Source organism: Coregonus clupeaformis, chromosome 10 (genome assembly GCF_020615455.1).
Source record: "Coregonus clupeaformis isolate EN_2021a chromosome 10, ASM2061545v1, whole genome shotgun sequence".
Taxonomy (NCBI): Eukaryota; Metazoa; Chordata; class Actinopteri; order Salmoniformes; family Salmonidae; genus Coregonus; species Coregonus clupeaformis.
The window spans coordinates 50,480,443-50,496,181 of record NC_059201.1 but is presented as its reverse complement, the minus strand read 5'-3'; the positions used below and the strand labels follow the sequence as shown (position 1 = coordinate 50,496,181).

Below are 15,739 nucleotides of genomic sequence, written 5' to 3'. Positions count from 1 at the left end.
GCAAATGCTTTCTATCCCTCTCGATCACGCATTCTTCTCTCCGTCTCTGTGTCCCACACAGACCGGACAAGTAGGTGCGCAATGGATTATGGTCATTGTAGTTAATGACCACGCTTTCTAAATTATGTAGAATATTGGTCTCTTAGAAACTACAACTCCCTACTACATCACAGTTCGGTTTTGATCTGATTTATCTCTAGAGACACTGCGCATCGAGCTCACAAAAAAAGTAATAATAATGGTGTTTTAAAAACTCTACATTCTAAAAACATTAAACAAGACCAGGCCGACCAAAGCACTGACAACATGTAGTATCATCACTGACATGAAATTATATTAAAAGGATTGGTTCACTCAAGACGTCCAGACAGACAGGTAACAACACTGACACCCTGTAGTCACATATGATATCAATATGATATAATGAAATATTAAGTGAAGTGTTATGACATGACATTATAGTTAAAGGGATGGTTCAATCAAAATACAAATGAAGGCTGTTGCCGACCTAAGTGCATATTTAGGTTATTTAGTTACTTTCAGCAGCCTCTGCCTAGCATTGTCTTTCCTAGACTGAAAGCTAACAGCCTACTGTAGGTATGTGGAACATCATGAGTGAACGACCCCTTTAAATATGTATTCGGTTAAAACATTGCCTTACTACATTTCAAATATTACGCCCTCAGCTGTCAGCTGCATTTCACCATACTGCTTTTGATTAGTGCTATTTTCCAACACTAATCCCTAGGCTTTTGAACCAGAAGATGAATCAATTAGTGTTCTAATTTCTATGGAAGAGAGTGTGAGAAACGAAAATACATGAATATATCTCAGTATAACATTCCGTTTGCCCATTAGCTAAGACACAAAAGAGACACCATCATCTCTCTCTCTTTAAAACCCTATTTAAACAGGTGTTGTCTACAAACATATGCATCACATATATTTGCTTAAAGGTACTTGCATCAGTATTCTCTAGAACTATTTGCAACATCTGTATCCTATGGAAATATACAACAGTAATGCTGTAATACTATAATAATACTACAATAGGCTATACACCAGAATGCTATAGAAATCCATTCTCTCCTCTCTCCCTCCTATTCAGGACACACCGAGATGAACTCATGGAGGGGGACAGTGACTCCATGTAGACAAGTGCACTTTCTGATAAACCTATCACAGAGACAAACACACTGTGATCCACTGGGCGCTGCTTCACTTGACCAGAATCCACTGCCTCCAGTTGTCACTGTACAGACCACATCCTGACCTCTATAGTCCAACTGACTAGTGTACGCCTCACACACTCCTACACCTCATCAGAACACAGTACTACTGTCCTTACTAAGATCACTCGCCTGCTTCGACCGCAACTTAACCACACACTGAGAAGACATCCCATTAACAGGGTACAGGAGGACCAAGAGAGAGGACAATGAACACTTGTGTTCTAGACATGCCACTCCGTGCTTTTCCAGGTGTATTACTCCACCATTACCATAGAACATTGTGAATTGTGAGGACACAGAAGGAGAGGAGCACTAGACCTGAGCAGAAACTGGAAGGGTGAAATATATATCCTTACGCCAAACTGCTTTCAAACACCACTGGGGAGGTTACGACTTGACTTGTAGCATGAAGGGACTTGACAAAGACCAGCTACACAGCTGGCTGTAAACAGACTCTCTCTGGGAAAGAGGACTACTTTTTTTTGCCTCGGCCACAGGTTACTGCCGTGCATCGCCAGGCCGACAGAGCCGAATCACAAAGGGAAGTAGAAAGTTGTCCCACATCTCCACAGGAAGTCACTATAAAGGAGAACAGACATTGGACACACACCAAGGAACACCTAAAAAGCGTCTCGTTCTGATGATGTAATTCGTATTTATACATCGCCAACAAAATGAAGAAAAGGAGAGAGGAGACTGAGAATTTTTTACTGACTTTTTTTGCACAGTGCATTTTGTAATGTGAACCAAGGAGAGAATGACAGTATAGACCACGTTGAAGCTCTCCTGGGATTGATGATAAAACATGTAAATTATCATACTCGTGTTTTTAAGCTGATTGAATTATTGTTAATTTGATCTATTGTATTGCAAATGTCAGTACATAATGGTAATATTTTTTTAATCATCACATAGCAAAGAGCTAGAACCCTATGATTCATGTGCATAGATAGGGCTCTACCTGTGCAGAGCACATGCCCCTTTTCCCTTCCAGTCTCCAAAGTGGCCTTTTGGGTGGTGGTATAATTCCCCCCCAAAAAAATATATTTTTTGTATACATTTTTTGTCATTGTGTTTCAGAACCCACTTCCTGCAAGTGGTCGTGACGTCGTCAAGTTTGCCACCCCACACCCCATCCGTTGGTTGCGCCTGTTAATCTGACCTGTACGGAGCTCATGCGCCCGGTTGTACCAGTTTCCCAGTCTGCCATGTACAGAGATTTAACAGTACTACTGGCCTTACTATGCTAAAAAAAATTTAAATGTTCACTACAGAGGCATTTGGTATGTTAGGAATTTCGAGATATGAATTATTAGTATTTTCTTTGGTGGGGGGGTGTGCCATTTTTTTTTTTGCCCCCTGAAAGGTCTGTGCATGGCCCTGATAGGATTTATAGTTGTTTTCCTTCCAAAGGACAAAAAACATGCATAAGTGGGGGTAAGACTTTGTTAACACTCCCTTTCAGACAGCACTTAAGTAAAAGATGAAGCCCAAAAAGTCTTATTTTTATCTGAAGTTGTGGGCATCCTCACATTCTTTATCATTCTAGTGATAAAAGTTCTTAGGAATTAATCATATGATCAGTGAGACAATTCAATCAGGAAACCACTTGTTTGGTGAGAAAAGACACAGACAGTCGGATCAAACTTTCCAAAGCTGTTTCAGCCAATGACACACACCGCCATACTGTACAGAGAAGTCCTACTCTATGCTTGACCACACACAAAATAAATGTTTATGCATGTCAAATCAAAATGAAATAAAAATGTATTGGTCGCATACACAGATTTGCAGGTGTTATAGCAGGTGCAGCGAAATGCTTATTCGCTACACCCGTAATAACATCTGCTCAATATGTGTATTTGACCAATACAATTTTATTTTATTTGACTAGCTCCAACAGTGCAGTAGAATGTCATGCACATACAATACAAATACACAAATAATCAAAACAAGAAGTCAAGAAATGACAGAACGAGTCCAATTAACGATCCAGAGTAGATGTGCATTCGGAAAGTATTCAGACCCCTTGACTTTTTCCATATTTTGTTACGTTACAGCCTTATTCTAAAATTGATTAAATTGTTTTTTACCCTCATCAATCTACACACAATACCTCATAATGACAAAGCAAAAACAGGTGTTTAGAAATGTTTGCAAATGTATTAAAAATAAAAGACTGACATGACATTTACATAAGTATTCAGACCCTTTACTCAGTACTTTGTTGAAGCACCTTTGGCAGCGATTACAGTCTCTGACGCTACAAGCTTGGCACACCAGTATTTGAAAAACATTTCTAAAAACCTGTTTTCACTTTGTCATTATGGGCTTTTGTGTGTAGATTGATGAGGAACATTTTTTATTTAATCCATTTTAGAATAAGGCTGTAACGTAACAAAACGTGGAAAAAGTCAAGGGGTCTAAATACTTTACGAATGCATGTGGCATTAGTCTCAAGGTGCAGGGCATAGTACCGGGCAGGTAGCCGGCTAGTGATGGCTGTTCAACAGTCTAATGGCCTGGTGATAGAAGCTGTTTTTCAGACTATCGATCCCGGCTCTGATGCACCTGTACTGTCTCTGTCTGCTAGATGGTAGCAGAGTGAACAGACGGTGGCTGAAGTCCTTGAGGATCTTTTTGGCCTTACTTTGACACAGAGTGTTGTAAATGTCCTGGAGGGCAGGCAGTGTGGCCCCGGTTATGGGTTGGGCTGACTGTACCACCCTCTGGAGAGCCATGCAGTTGAGAGCGGTGCAGGTGCCGTACAAGGCGGTAATGCACCCCGACAGAATGCTCTCAATGGTGCATCTGTAGAAGTGCTGAATTTCTTCAGCCACCTGAGATTGAGGCGTGGTTGCGCCTTCTTCACCACGGTGTCGGTGTGGTGGGACCATTTCAGGTCCCCAGTGATATGCACGCCAAGGAACTTGAAGCTTATGACCCTCTCAAATGTGGCCCCGTTGATGTGGATGGAGGTGTGCTCCCTCTTCTGTCTCCTATAGTCCACGATCAGCTCCTTTGTATTTTTTACATTGAGGGAAAGGTTATTTTCCTGGCACCACTCCGCCAGGACTCTAACCTCTTTCCTGTAGGCTGTCTCGTCGTTGTTGGTAATCAGGCCTACCACTGTCGTGTCGTCAGCAAACAAGTCTATTCCACTCTGGCGATGCCTTTCTTTATTGTTGTTCTGTTGTGATTTCACAAAGACCAGTGTTTTAACATGTGGATTGATTGACATGCCTGCTCTGTTTTATATATTGATAGGCTGTATTTCTTGATACTTACTTTTCTACAAATATAAAAGACATGCGAACTAGGATTTGTTCACATCTGAAACCACTCTATTTACAAAAAACATAAAGTATTTTTGTTCCTGGACCAAAGTGCTGTTGGACAGTTAGCATTTAGCCGTTGGAGTTAGCTTGTTGAGCTAGTTGTCTATTCATGTAGAACAATTGAACACAGGTTGAGAGAAACAAAAGCTTAAAAGCCTTATGGGAACAATATGCCAGTCGTGAACTGGTAGGGCCTCTGAGCATAACTTAAAATATTCTTGTGAATTCCTGATAGTAATTGTATCTAAACAGAGATTTTGCAGCTAAATATCACCAAAGAAGGATTAAAAATGGCTTACATTTCTTGTTAGCCCTTTCCATGAGATAATGATGTAATATATTTTTATGTTGTCCTTTTAATGCCTTTGCAGTGCCATGCTTATGTATCGTGTTTAATGAAAATCTGATGGTGCTACAGATTAATTTGTACTATCATGTTGTAGTGTTTCAGTACTTCATGGTGCTGTATAATATACATTATACAACCAAGACCTTACACTCTTAGAAAAAGGGTTCCAAAAGGGTTCTTCGGTTGTCCCCATAGAATAACTATTTTTGATTCAAGGTAGAACCCTTTTGGGTTCCATGTAGGACCCCCTGTGGAAATGGTTCTACATGGAACCCAAAAAGGTTCTACCTGAAACCAAAAGGGTTCTACCTGAAACCAAAAAGGGTTCTTCAAAGAGTTCTCCTATGGGGACAGCTGAAGAACCCTTTTAGGTTCTAGATAGCACCTTTTTTTCTAAGAGTGTACAGGACAAGACCCTGCAATAGATGTATGGAATTAATGACATTGACAATGTGAAAATGAGATCATTGAGAATGAAATAATACATTTGACTATGATTATGTAGAACAAAATGGCCGCCACAAATACATTGTTGATATCTTTTTCAGAAGGGTTCTATTTCATATTTTATTGTGGTTTATTTCCGGTTTAATAAGTTCTTCTGAGAATATTTGTGTCCTGTAAATGTAATCTATTTTTTGAGAATCAACAAGCCCTTTAATTGTCTTAATATGAATTATTGCTCTTCCTCTGAGTGATTGGTTATTGATGTTGTAGATAGCTACTGAGACCAAAATACAGACATCCTCCTATGTGCCTTGAATTATACTGACAAACCTATAGAAAGGAAGCTTTATTGAACTGGATCTTAATTTAGAAAAACAAGCCAAATAGAGATTAGATACAGATTTTTTCTCACTTTTTGTCTTGATGGGTTTGTTCTTTGTACCTGTACAGTAAAAAATTATGTTGTATTTTTTTCTTTAAACTGTTTTCCTCAATGAAAGGGAAATGAAGTTCTCAACATTGTTTTTTTTCTGAAGTGTATATTTTGTATCCTTTCAATAATGTTTGAAATATTGGGCAATATTTTACTTACACCAAGCACTCAGCTATTTCGGTACTGTAAAAACGCATGACTTGGTAACATAACACACATTTTGACAAAAATCTTGGATCCTGCCTTGCAATGTCCAAATACAAAGGGTATTGCAATTCACATATTTTGTATCTTATTTTATAAGATATAACGTATAAGACATTGTCTTGTCCATCCATGTACTCTTTGTTATACATACTACACTGTCAATGTGTTCATTAGACGAGTTTCTATGAGACAGAAAGATGCAAAGTGTCTTTGAAAATGGGCTTTTTCAGACTATTTCAGTGGTATTTTATTAAAACAGCTTTTATTATTATTATCCACAGGAGCTCATGTAATGAAAAGCTGGAGACCAAAACATCTTCAAAGATAACTACAGCTGAGCATTAGGATGAACAAATATTTTGGAGACAGTATATCAGATAACATTCACGCTACCTAACAATACCCAGTAGCACAAAATCAGAATTTATCAAATGTTTAAAAAAAGTACATGGCACTGTTTTCCATTCTTAACACATTCTCAATTTACAGATAATGTATTGCAGTATGTATGTAGTATTATCTTAAAGAGAAATTCCCAGGAATTACTAAACGTACAATATTCAAACTATATTTTCCTCTCATCAACTTGCATTTAAAACTACTACAGCGTTACTTGTACAGTGTACAACAATGTACAATGTACAGTAACTTCTAATTGTATCCTTACTTTAATTAAAGGTGTCCAAAGAATGTTATCTGTTACTCTTTTTCTAATGTATTATTTCATTGTTGTTTTGCATATTACGTTTTCATATTTTAATCCTACAGACCAATAACAATATATCAGAAAGACCTTAGTGGAATCTCTCCACTATATCTATGTCTAATCTATCCATAATCTGTGCATGCTACAAATCTGTGTGCAGTACTAATGTATTACAGGTAGCTTGCATAGATTATTGCTTAATTACTCTGATATAAAGTAATTATAATGTAAAATGTAACCTTTAAGAATAAGCAATTAGCATATGCACATGCTAAGTCCTTTCGCTATGAAGGGAAATAATGCAACAGAGAAATACATGTACAAGGCAACAGAAAAATCAAGCAGATTAGTTTACACTACTGCTGAAAACGTGTGTCAGGCTTCTTTGACTTTTCCTACCTATACATTTGAGGTTGAAAAGCCTAAAGCTTATAAGCATCTTTGCTGTAAACATTAATTGGGCTGGGACCACCAGCTATCCATCACTTTGGCATCATTATGATGATCATCAATATAATTATCATGATCACAAGTCATCTCGGTTGTCAAAGAATCTTCCTCTTTTAAAGAGTCTTTGAAGTGGCATAAAAATGGCGGATCATCGTCATGCCTCAGTGACAGTCTGTCAGACCCGGTTCAGGTCGATGCGTTGGACGTTTTTAACGTACAGAAAGTTCATCATGTGACCCTTAAGTATCCTACTCACTTGACTTCCGAAATTTGTCACATACTGTATGTTGTCATTATAATACTCTCTGTCAGACTGGATATCTGTCCTTAAACCGAAGCATGTGTCCGGTCCAATGCCCATGTCTGTGGGGCAGGGCTTCCAAAGAAGGAGAGATAAGGGTATAGCAGGGGGAACTACTGGACCGACAGGAACAGACCTTTTTAAGATGGGGCGATGAGTCCATCCATTTGGCGTCCTTCCTAAAAAGAGAAAGAAAAATGGACTGCGTCAACAACAGTTTTCATCTTGGTTTTAGCGTTTTATACCTCATATTTCAGCCTATTTCAACCACAAAACCTGTTGCAAAAAGTTTTTTTTTTAAAGTTGGTTTACTGAAGAAACAGACATGGATGTGTACATTTTTGTCAGTATAGGAAAATAATATATGAGCGAAAATCCGCAGAGAAGTCGTTAATGTATTCGCGTGTGCAAGTCATTGTCCCAAACAAACACATAAACCGTCAAACAAAGCTAATTCTTCTCACATAGCGTAAAAAAAGCCCACAGTGCTAAACTTCTGCTCTTTCTCTTGTTTAACAAGCAAATATTCCATCTGGAGTGTTCTCAATTGTCTGTAATTACAATGTTTCTCTTCATGCTGAGAGAGAAAGAGAAGAGAGAGGAAGAGAGAGAAAGGGAAGAGAGAGGAAGACAAGAGAGAGAGAAAGCTGTCCAGTAAGCATGTGTGTTTGTGGGTGTCCTCTTTCAGATTGCTGTGCTTACGTCATAATGCACTAATTGCCAGGAATTACTTGTTTTCTCGTGTACCAAATGGGGGTACGCTACAGCAGCGAATAACAAGTTGTGATCGTAGCGTCACTTTGAACAAAAGTACAGTAGATCCCCTTCTACTGCCTGGATAGCTATCCTGTAGAGCCTCCTTGGCATTTGTTTATCTCTCTCTGCGGTTGATTTCCAAAGAAGCAACTGACGCAGTTTTAGGTACAAACATGCACACATACTTGCATAGGAGCATTTTAGTCTTCCTATGACGCATTGACCTCATCTGCAACATTTCTAAGACAGAGGCCTACTCATGTTAAGCCTGTGTGTACAACAACTTAAAGGGATAGTTCAGCGATAATACATCATTCAGATATTTGTTTCCTATCTAAATATGCAATTTCGCTGAACTATACCTTTAACACATGGATTATGTATATTGTTTTGTTGCTTATTACCTTACATGGACTGTAACACTGTATCGATAATGATAATAGATGAAGAGCTATATCATACCTCCCTTTGCATTAGACCAATATCTTTATATGGCCTATCGTTTCTACACACTCCCACTTGGTTAGTGCTCTGCTCCTGCATACGTGTCAAACCCAAAGTATATAACTCAGGGGCGCACTGCGTACACTACATACGCACTACAGCTGTTGGAACAGCCCAGCGCATGCACACACATCCATCCATACAGCACCTGCTCTTGCATCAGCTCAAAGTTCAAACCCCTAAAAATAAAAATGAGTATCAGAAGCCCACAACTCCTGAAACCACCGGCCTGTTTGCAAGGCTCTGAAGCTCTTAAAAGGCACATGTGCCACAGAGGACCTATAACAGCCGGTTTGAGAACAGATCCAAAGAGAAAATCTAAACCCCAAAACACATGCACATGTTACTTTGGACTGGTCCAAGATCAGTCCAAATTATCTGCAACCCACTCAAACACATGCAGAGCCAGAGGTTCTGGCAGAGGGAAGAACAGTGACAGCCCTTTAATTGGAGGATAAACAGAGTGGAGCACCGCTTGTTGTTGCCAGGTTAAACACAGCAGCCTATTCTAAATCACAGCTACACACACACACACATGCACCCAGCAACACACACATCCACATTTTTACACACATATACACACAGTAACACGCATATCCGCTTAAATACACACAAATGCAATACACATACATGCAACCAACAACACGCACATCCACATAAAACAGCTACACAAATGCACCACTCATATAAACACACACCTTATCCGAACACTTGTTGCACACAAAAAAATACACTTTGTGCACACACCAGAAGCATACTGTAAACGTACACAAATACACACATGCACGTTTCATTTAGGAAGGAATTTATATTTTTCTCACTTTATCCTTCTTTATCCCCGATATGTTAAAAGCAGAATCAATTACAACCATTTTAGATCTTCCTTATACTAACACTGTTCATTTCAGTTGTCCATTTCAGTTCATTTAACTGTCCACCGTTGAGTGGATAACATTAGAAAGCTAATGACTATGCTTCTTTACAACCTTTTCCATATTCTAACACTGTCCATTTCAGTTGTCCATTTCAATGAATTTCACTGTCCACAGTTGAGTAGATAACCTTAGAAAGCAGAACAGTAGGTAATGACTATGCTTCTTGTTAAGGACAATCTCATCCACATGTAGGGTTTGGGTTTCCAACCACAGTGGTTGAACTTTCAAAGTCTGGAGTTTGAGGCCGCTGAGGATTTTATAGTAATGTAAGGGGAACACCTGGAGACTGCACATGGTGTGTGTGTGTGTGGTGTGTGTGTGGTTTGGTTTTACTATCCTTGTGGGGACCAGAAGTCCTCACAGGGATAGTAAAACAAGGACAATTCTGACAAGTGGGGACATTTTGCCGGTCCCCACAAGGAAAAAGGCTATTTTAGGCTTAGGGGTTAGGTTTACAATTAAGGTTAGGGTTATAATTAACGTTAGGGTTAGGAGTTAGGGCAGCACTACACAGCTGATTCAAATAATAAGCTTTGATTATTTGAATCAGCTGTGTAGTGCGAGGGCAACAACCAAAGCGTGCACCCCTTGGTGTCCCCAGGACCATGTTTGGGAAACGCTGGGTTTGGGTTAGGATTAGGGTTAGGGGTTCAAGAAAGGGTTCTTGCTCTAAAGCTCTGCCTTTCCTGCTGCTCTCCCTTGACAGGCTAGTCCAGGTTTACATGAGTCTGGTTTCTGACGGATTACCTCTGCACTCTGCACCGCATCATCCTTTCTTTGGCTCGTCATTCTTTCCTACCTCTCCATTTTCATCCTGTCTTCCTGGTTATCTGATAGGCTTTTCAGTTAGCCCACACTCATCTTTTATATTTGAATTAACGCATATCTTGTAGGTTCTTATCTGCGTTCAGAAGAGTGAGTGTCCGCCAATTCCGCAAAGTTTACTTTGCGATTTTTCAAGAGACAGAGGAAAGGTAGATAACAAAGTCCGATAATATCAAAGAAATGGCATGCACACACGAACATGTATGTACACACCCATACATACACATACAGACATGCACATGTAAACACACAAGTACATACATACCAGTGCATTGGCTACACACAGTGATACACAAATGCATAAAAACTCCACGTAAACAAGCACACACACACACACATATATACATTGGCTCACGCACACACACACCATCAAACTCTTCCCTGGCACATACACCTTCCTAATGCCTCACAACTGTTTCCAATCTAAAGGTTCCTGCTTGTCTGGGACCCGGCAGGGCCTGATTGCACGACACTGGATACAAGATCCTGAGGAGAAAGGGCAAGGCTGCAGGGGAGAAAAGGAGAGAGAGAGGGAGGGAGAGCTGCTTTTTCTCTTTCCTTCCTTTTCCTTGTCTTTATTTTGCCTGATATACCTGTGCAGGACCCCAGTTTCTGTTTCCTCTGGTCTAGTCTGCCTGAGGTATGTTAGATGAGGCTCTGGATAAAAGGACTTAAAAAGGACAACAATTTTGTTAAGAGTGAAGTCCATGGTGAAACTACATTATATATATATTATAATCCATAATTGACTTAAATGTTTTTGCGCAATTAAACTGTTATATTGTCACTATAACAATAATTTGATTTTCAGATAGTGGGCTACTGGTATTCGTTATGGCTGGTATAGGGTTTAACTATTATGTAAAACAGAAAATTATTGTCAGGCATTCTCTTTTCTTATCTTAAGAGTACACCAAGACAGATAGCTAAATATTTCAGCCAAAAAGTGTAAAATGATTCAGTGTTATGCTAATTTGTTACATATTACAGTAACATTTTTCATTAAAATGCTTTTTTCATGAAATAGGACATTTCGTAGCAACATATTTGTGTAACTGAAGCATTATTGTTTTAATGTTTAGCCGATTTGATTGATAATACATTCTATGATAAAAGGAGAAAATTATTATATTATAATTACTGTATATAAATAATAATTTGATATGAATGAAAATAATATTTTTTAAATGTTTGTCATCTTGTCAAAATTGTCAAACTGCACACCATATATTGAAATAAAAATTAGAAAGCAAATTGAATATTGTATATTGTAATTATAATCCCACATTAATATTTGTTATAATTTGTCATTTAGGCTAGTATACAAATATTCTAATTTCATAGTTTGTCATTCTGTTTGAACTATATTGTTACTTTTTATTATGTAAAAAAAAAATTGATTTTTTAAAGTTATACAATAGTTACCAACATACAGAGATGTGCATGCACTCATGCACAACTGCAGTGGACATGTGACAGTCTGATATTTATCAAATACATTTACCCACTGATCGATTGCGAATAGGCTATACCTTTTTATCTATTGCGTAAATAACTTTTGACATAATGCATTTTGACATATTAAATTAAAAACAACCTGCACTATTTCCTACTCTTTCCCACTTACCACTTAATGTAACTAAACTTGAATCAAAACAAATAAAAACAGCTTTCCTTAGAGGAAGATGCAAATCAATATCTGAACATTACAGAGAAGGTGAAAAGTAAGAAAAACTTGCTTTTCTAAACATTCTGGAGTCGGAAATCCTGATTTGTTTGGGAATGTTTACTAAGGTTAGCTTGCTAAACATTCTGCATTGTGAATCACCCTAAGGCCCACTTGGTTGGTTAAATGTAATTAGAAAAGGCATATTTACATTACTTAGATGCACAAATATGTCAGATGTGTCCACTTTTCTAACCTGTGTATTGAATTATAACACATGCTCTCATCATTGTTGTCATTCATGTTCATAAAAAAACTTCTAAGTAAAAGTATAACCTCATGGTACATCTGAATTTTTTTTAAATAATTGAATAATAGCTCACAGATTTAACGATGCTCCTGCTAAGGTTTTAACAATATACTTAAGATGTTTTTGGGAAACCACAGACCTGGCTGTTTGGCCATATGTGACACTTGTGTTTGTGTGTGTGTGTGTGTGTGCATGTTTTTATACATACCTGCAGGGGTGCACCGTAGACGCTTGTGGAGTTAGTGGCTACATTGTCAGGAGGCATACAGGGGCACTTGTGGTGGAAGGGGAGGGGCAAGGTCGAAGGGTGAACTGGTATAGTGGGAGAGATGGGACAGTGGAAAGGTGAGTGCCACGTTGGGACAGAATGGGCAATGGTTGGGGAGGGAACAGTGACACTGGGTTGTGGTTAGGGAGGGGCAGAGATAATGGCTTAAGGGAGGACAGGGATGGTGGGTTTAGGGGGTACAGCGATAGTGGGTTAGGGGTTACAAGAGGGGGCAGAGATAGTGGCTTAGGTGGGGGACAGAGATAGTAGGGTTAGGACAGAACAGGACGGGTAGAGGAGGACAGATAGGGGACACTAGTGGCTGGCCGACATGGCCCAGGCGCCCTCCATCCTCCAGACGGAAAAGGCGTAGCTGAGCCGTTCGTGGGCCAGGTAGTTGCAGCTGGCCAGCTTGGCATCCATCTCATCGCTCTGCAGCACCTGGTAGAGGAAGTCGATGTAGCGCGACGCTAGCTTCAGGATCTGAATCTTGCTCAGCTTGTCCGATGGCAACGTGGGAATGATCTTACGCAGCGAAGCGAAGGCGTCGTTCAGCGACTGCGTACGCTGGCGCTCACGCACGTTGGCGATCACCCGCTGCGTGTGCAGGTCCTCGAAGGGCTCGCCGCCCGAGCCTAAACCGAGGCCACCGGAGCCCAGCGAGGACGGGGCCACACACACCACCGCCATGGGGGAGTTCTGCTGCTTCTTCTGCCGCTTGGGCCCCGACGGAACCAGGCTGTTGGGGCTCCCGCTGACAACGGCCCTCTCCTCGGCCCGACCCAGATTGTCTTTCTTGTGGTACGGCACCCGCTTTCGGACCCCTGTTTGCCCGCTCTTCTTGGAGCCCCTCTCTAGCTCCTCCTCGCTGGCCCCCAGCCCCCCCTCGGGGGAGTTGGCGCAGGACACCTCCTCGCGCATCACCGCCTCCCTCTTAGGACCACCGTCCTTCTTCCCCTTCCGAGGCAGGGTGGTTTTTGCACTTTGTTTCTCTCTCTTTCCCTGTCTTTTCTCTTCTTCAGACAGCCGTGTGGGACAACCGTTATCCCAGCAAGTTCTGATAGAGAGACAAAGGCCTAGAAGTCTTGTCTTCTTCCTCCTGTGAAACCAAGAAAAACGAGACCGATACACTTCACGCTTCTAACCTGCAATCTGTTGAAGATCCACAGGCTTTGGCTTTACTCCCAGTCAGAAAACTTATGTTTCTCCCTGTGCTGAATTCCTCACCTCCAGTTTCCCATCTCCTCAACCTGTATGCAGAACAACAACAAACCATCTGCTTCGCTGGGCTAACTCCTATCCCTTTATACCCGCCTGCAAACTCTGGGCCTGCGGGCAGCTGCGATTGGCCAGAACCGGCTTCTTTGGGTGTGGTTTGGAAGCAGGAAGTGAGCTTGAGGTTGGTGGATGGCTTAAAAGGGGGTATTTGGCCTTCTCAGCCAATTGCGAGAGGCCTTGCTAAAAGCTACAGAAGTTGTCCACGTCTTTATAGGTTCCAGATTTCTCCTGCTGGAGCACTCCTGGCGTTCTCCCACACCCGCTTGTCTGTCTGTCTCTTGTCTCTCTTCTCATCAATTCATTACATGCTTTGAGACTCATAGGTCTGTTATGCACTTCAACTTCTAAGACATGAAACATTTTCTTTGTTGATTAAGGGGGACGATAAAAGCCATTTTGTTAGTACTGCATGAATACGCTTACATGTGAATGCTTTGGTATGTGAAGATTAAGTCGATTTAATACCTAAAACTAAGCTTACACTGAAAATATTTTATGCATGATATCTCAAGGACTACATGTTGTTATATAAAGGTATAGGATTAAGTGTTTATTATTTCTCAAATTAGAAAGAACAAGTGTGAGTTAAGTGTGTCAAAGTGATCTCCCTAATACTTGTGTGCCATCCTTAATATCTATCACATGATACTATAAAAACACATCCCTCGAGCCAAGGGTCACTCAGCGCCAGTCGGGGAAAATAACATGTGGATTAACATCTTTAGACAGATTTTCACTTAAACGTTGTGATGTCACATTTCTGTTTACAAAGTACCCAAATAGACAACTCACACAAGCTTAAAAAACAACTGTGATTATTATTTTAAAGGTCCTGAACAGTCATTCTGAAAATAAATGTGTCTCTCATGGCTAACTACCAGGAAGTTTAAAGACAGGCTGAGTGGGTGGGGAGCTTATATTCATGAGCTCGCCTTGACTGACAGCTCTTTGAAATGTCAAGCAACTTGGATGCAGTGAGCAGTGTTGCTGTAAACTCATCTCAAGCAAATGTGGTGGTACACAAAGCAACTAAAAAAACATTGAAATTGCATCATGATATATGTATATATTTTATACATCTCCCATTTAACATGTCTCTTGTGATGCGGTTCACAGCAGCACTGACGGATGTGTTGACTTGACAGCTGCGTCTGATTTTTTAACGACCCCCCCCATTTGTTCCATGCTGGCTGAAGACCTAGCTAGCCAGTAACTAGCTAACACCAGACACAGATGAAAGGGGAAACATATAAGTATCTTTGCCATAGATGAATAGGGTAAACTTTTAATTATATTTTCTGGCAACCTACAGTCAAATGTTGGCACCAGTAGAGTAGCTATCTAGCTATTTAAACCACACCCCTCTGCAAACACACCTTCTCCGATGTTGGTTACAAGGCGGTACTTATTTAAATTAGGTAAGAGAATATCATGTTACCATTGGTGTATTCGAATGAGAGCTAAGGTGATGTCACCTTGTCACCATAATAATGAATCCAAGTGTTTGACATGGGGAAGGAGAACAGTAACTTTATGATCAAACTTGATCAATGTAGAAGCAACAGTAATACTTCGGTCATCATACTTTGATCTGGTTTCCTTCAAGTATCATCCAATTTCATGAAAAACATGATTTTGACTGTTCATGACCTTTAAACTTTAATACCATACTGCCACAGAGACATTACATTTTCTCAGTATCAGAATAGAAAATATGCCACACAACCTAGTAAA

The 15,739-nt window shown here is 40.1% G+C and overlaps 2 protein-coding genes across 4 annotated transcripts in view; one reads left to right on the top strand and one right to left on the bottom strand.

The window, feature by feature from the left end:
• The window catches only part of LOC121575540 (histone deacetylase 7), a 90,340-nt gene extending 87,036 nt beyond the window's left edge, over positions 1-3,304 (top strand). For all 3 annotated transcript variants that reach the window (XM_041888707.2, XM_041888705.2, XM_041888706.2), the window contains one exon: positions 1,109-3,304. In XM_041888707.2, coding sequence (XP_041744641.2) covers positions 1,109-1,154 — 46 coding nt within the window. In that variant the 3' untranslated portion in view covers positions 1,155-3,304. The remainder of the gene's footprint in view (positions 1-1,108) is intronic.
• Positions 3,305-6,237: 2,933 nt separating this feature from the next.
• LOC121575541 (twist-related protein 2-like) lies at positions 6,238-13,987 on the bottom strand. Its single transcript, XM_041888709.1, has 2 exons — positions 12,668-13,987; positions 6,238-7,642 (listed from the first exon to the last, which is right to left on the bottom strand). Exon 1 carries the CDS (start codon positions 13,646-13,648, stop codon positions 13,043-13,045), a length of 606 nt encoding a protein of 201 aa, XP_041744643.1. The 5' UTR covers positions 13,649-13,987; the 3' UTR covers positions 6,238-7,642; positions 12,668-13,042.
• Positions 13,988-15,739: the final 1,752 nt, after the last annotated feature.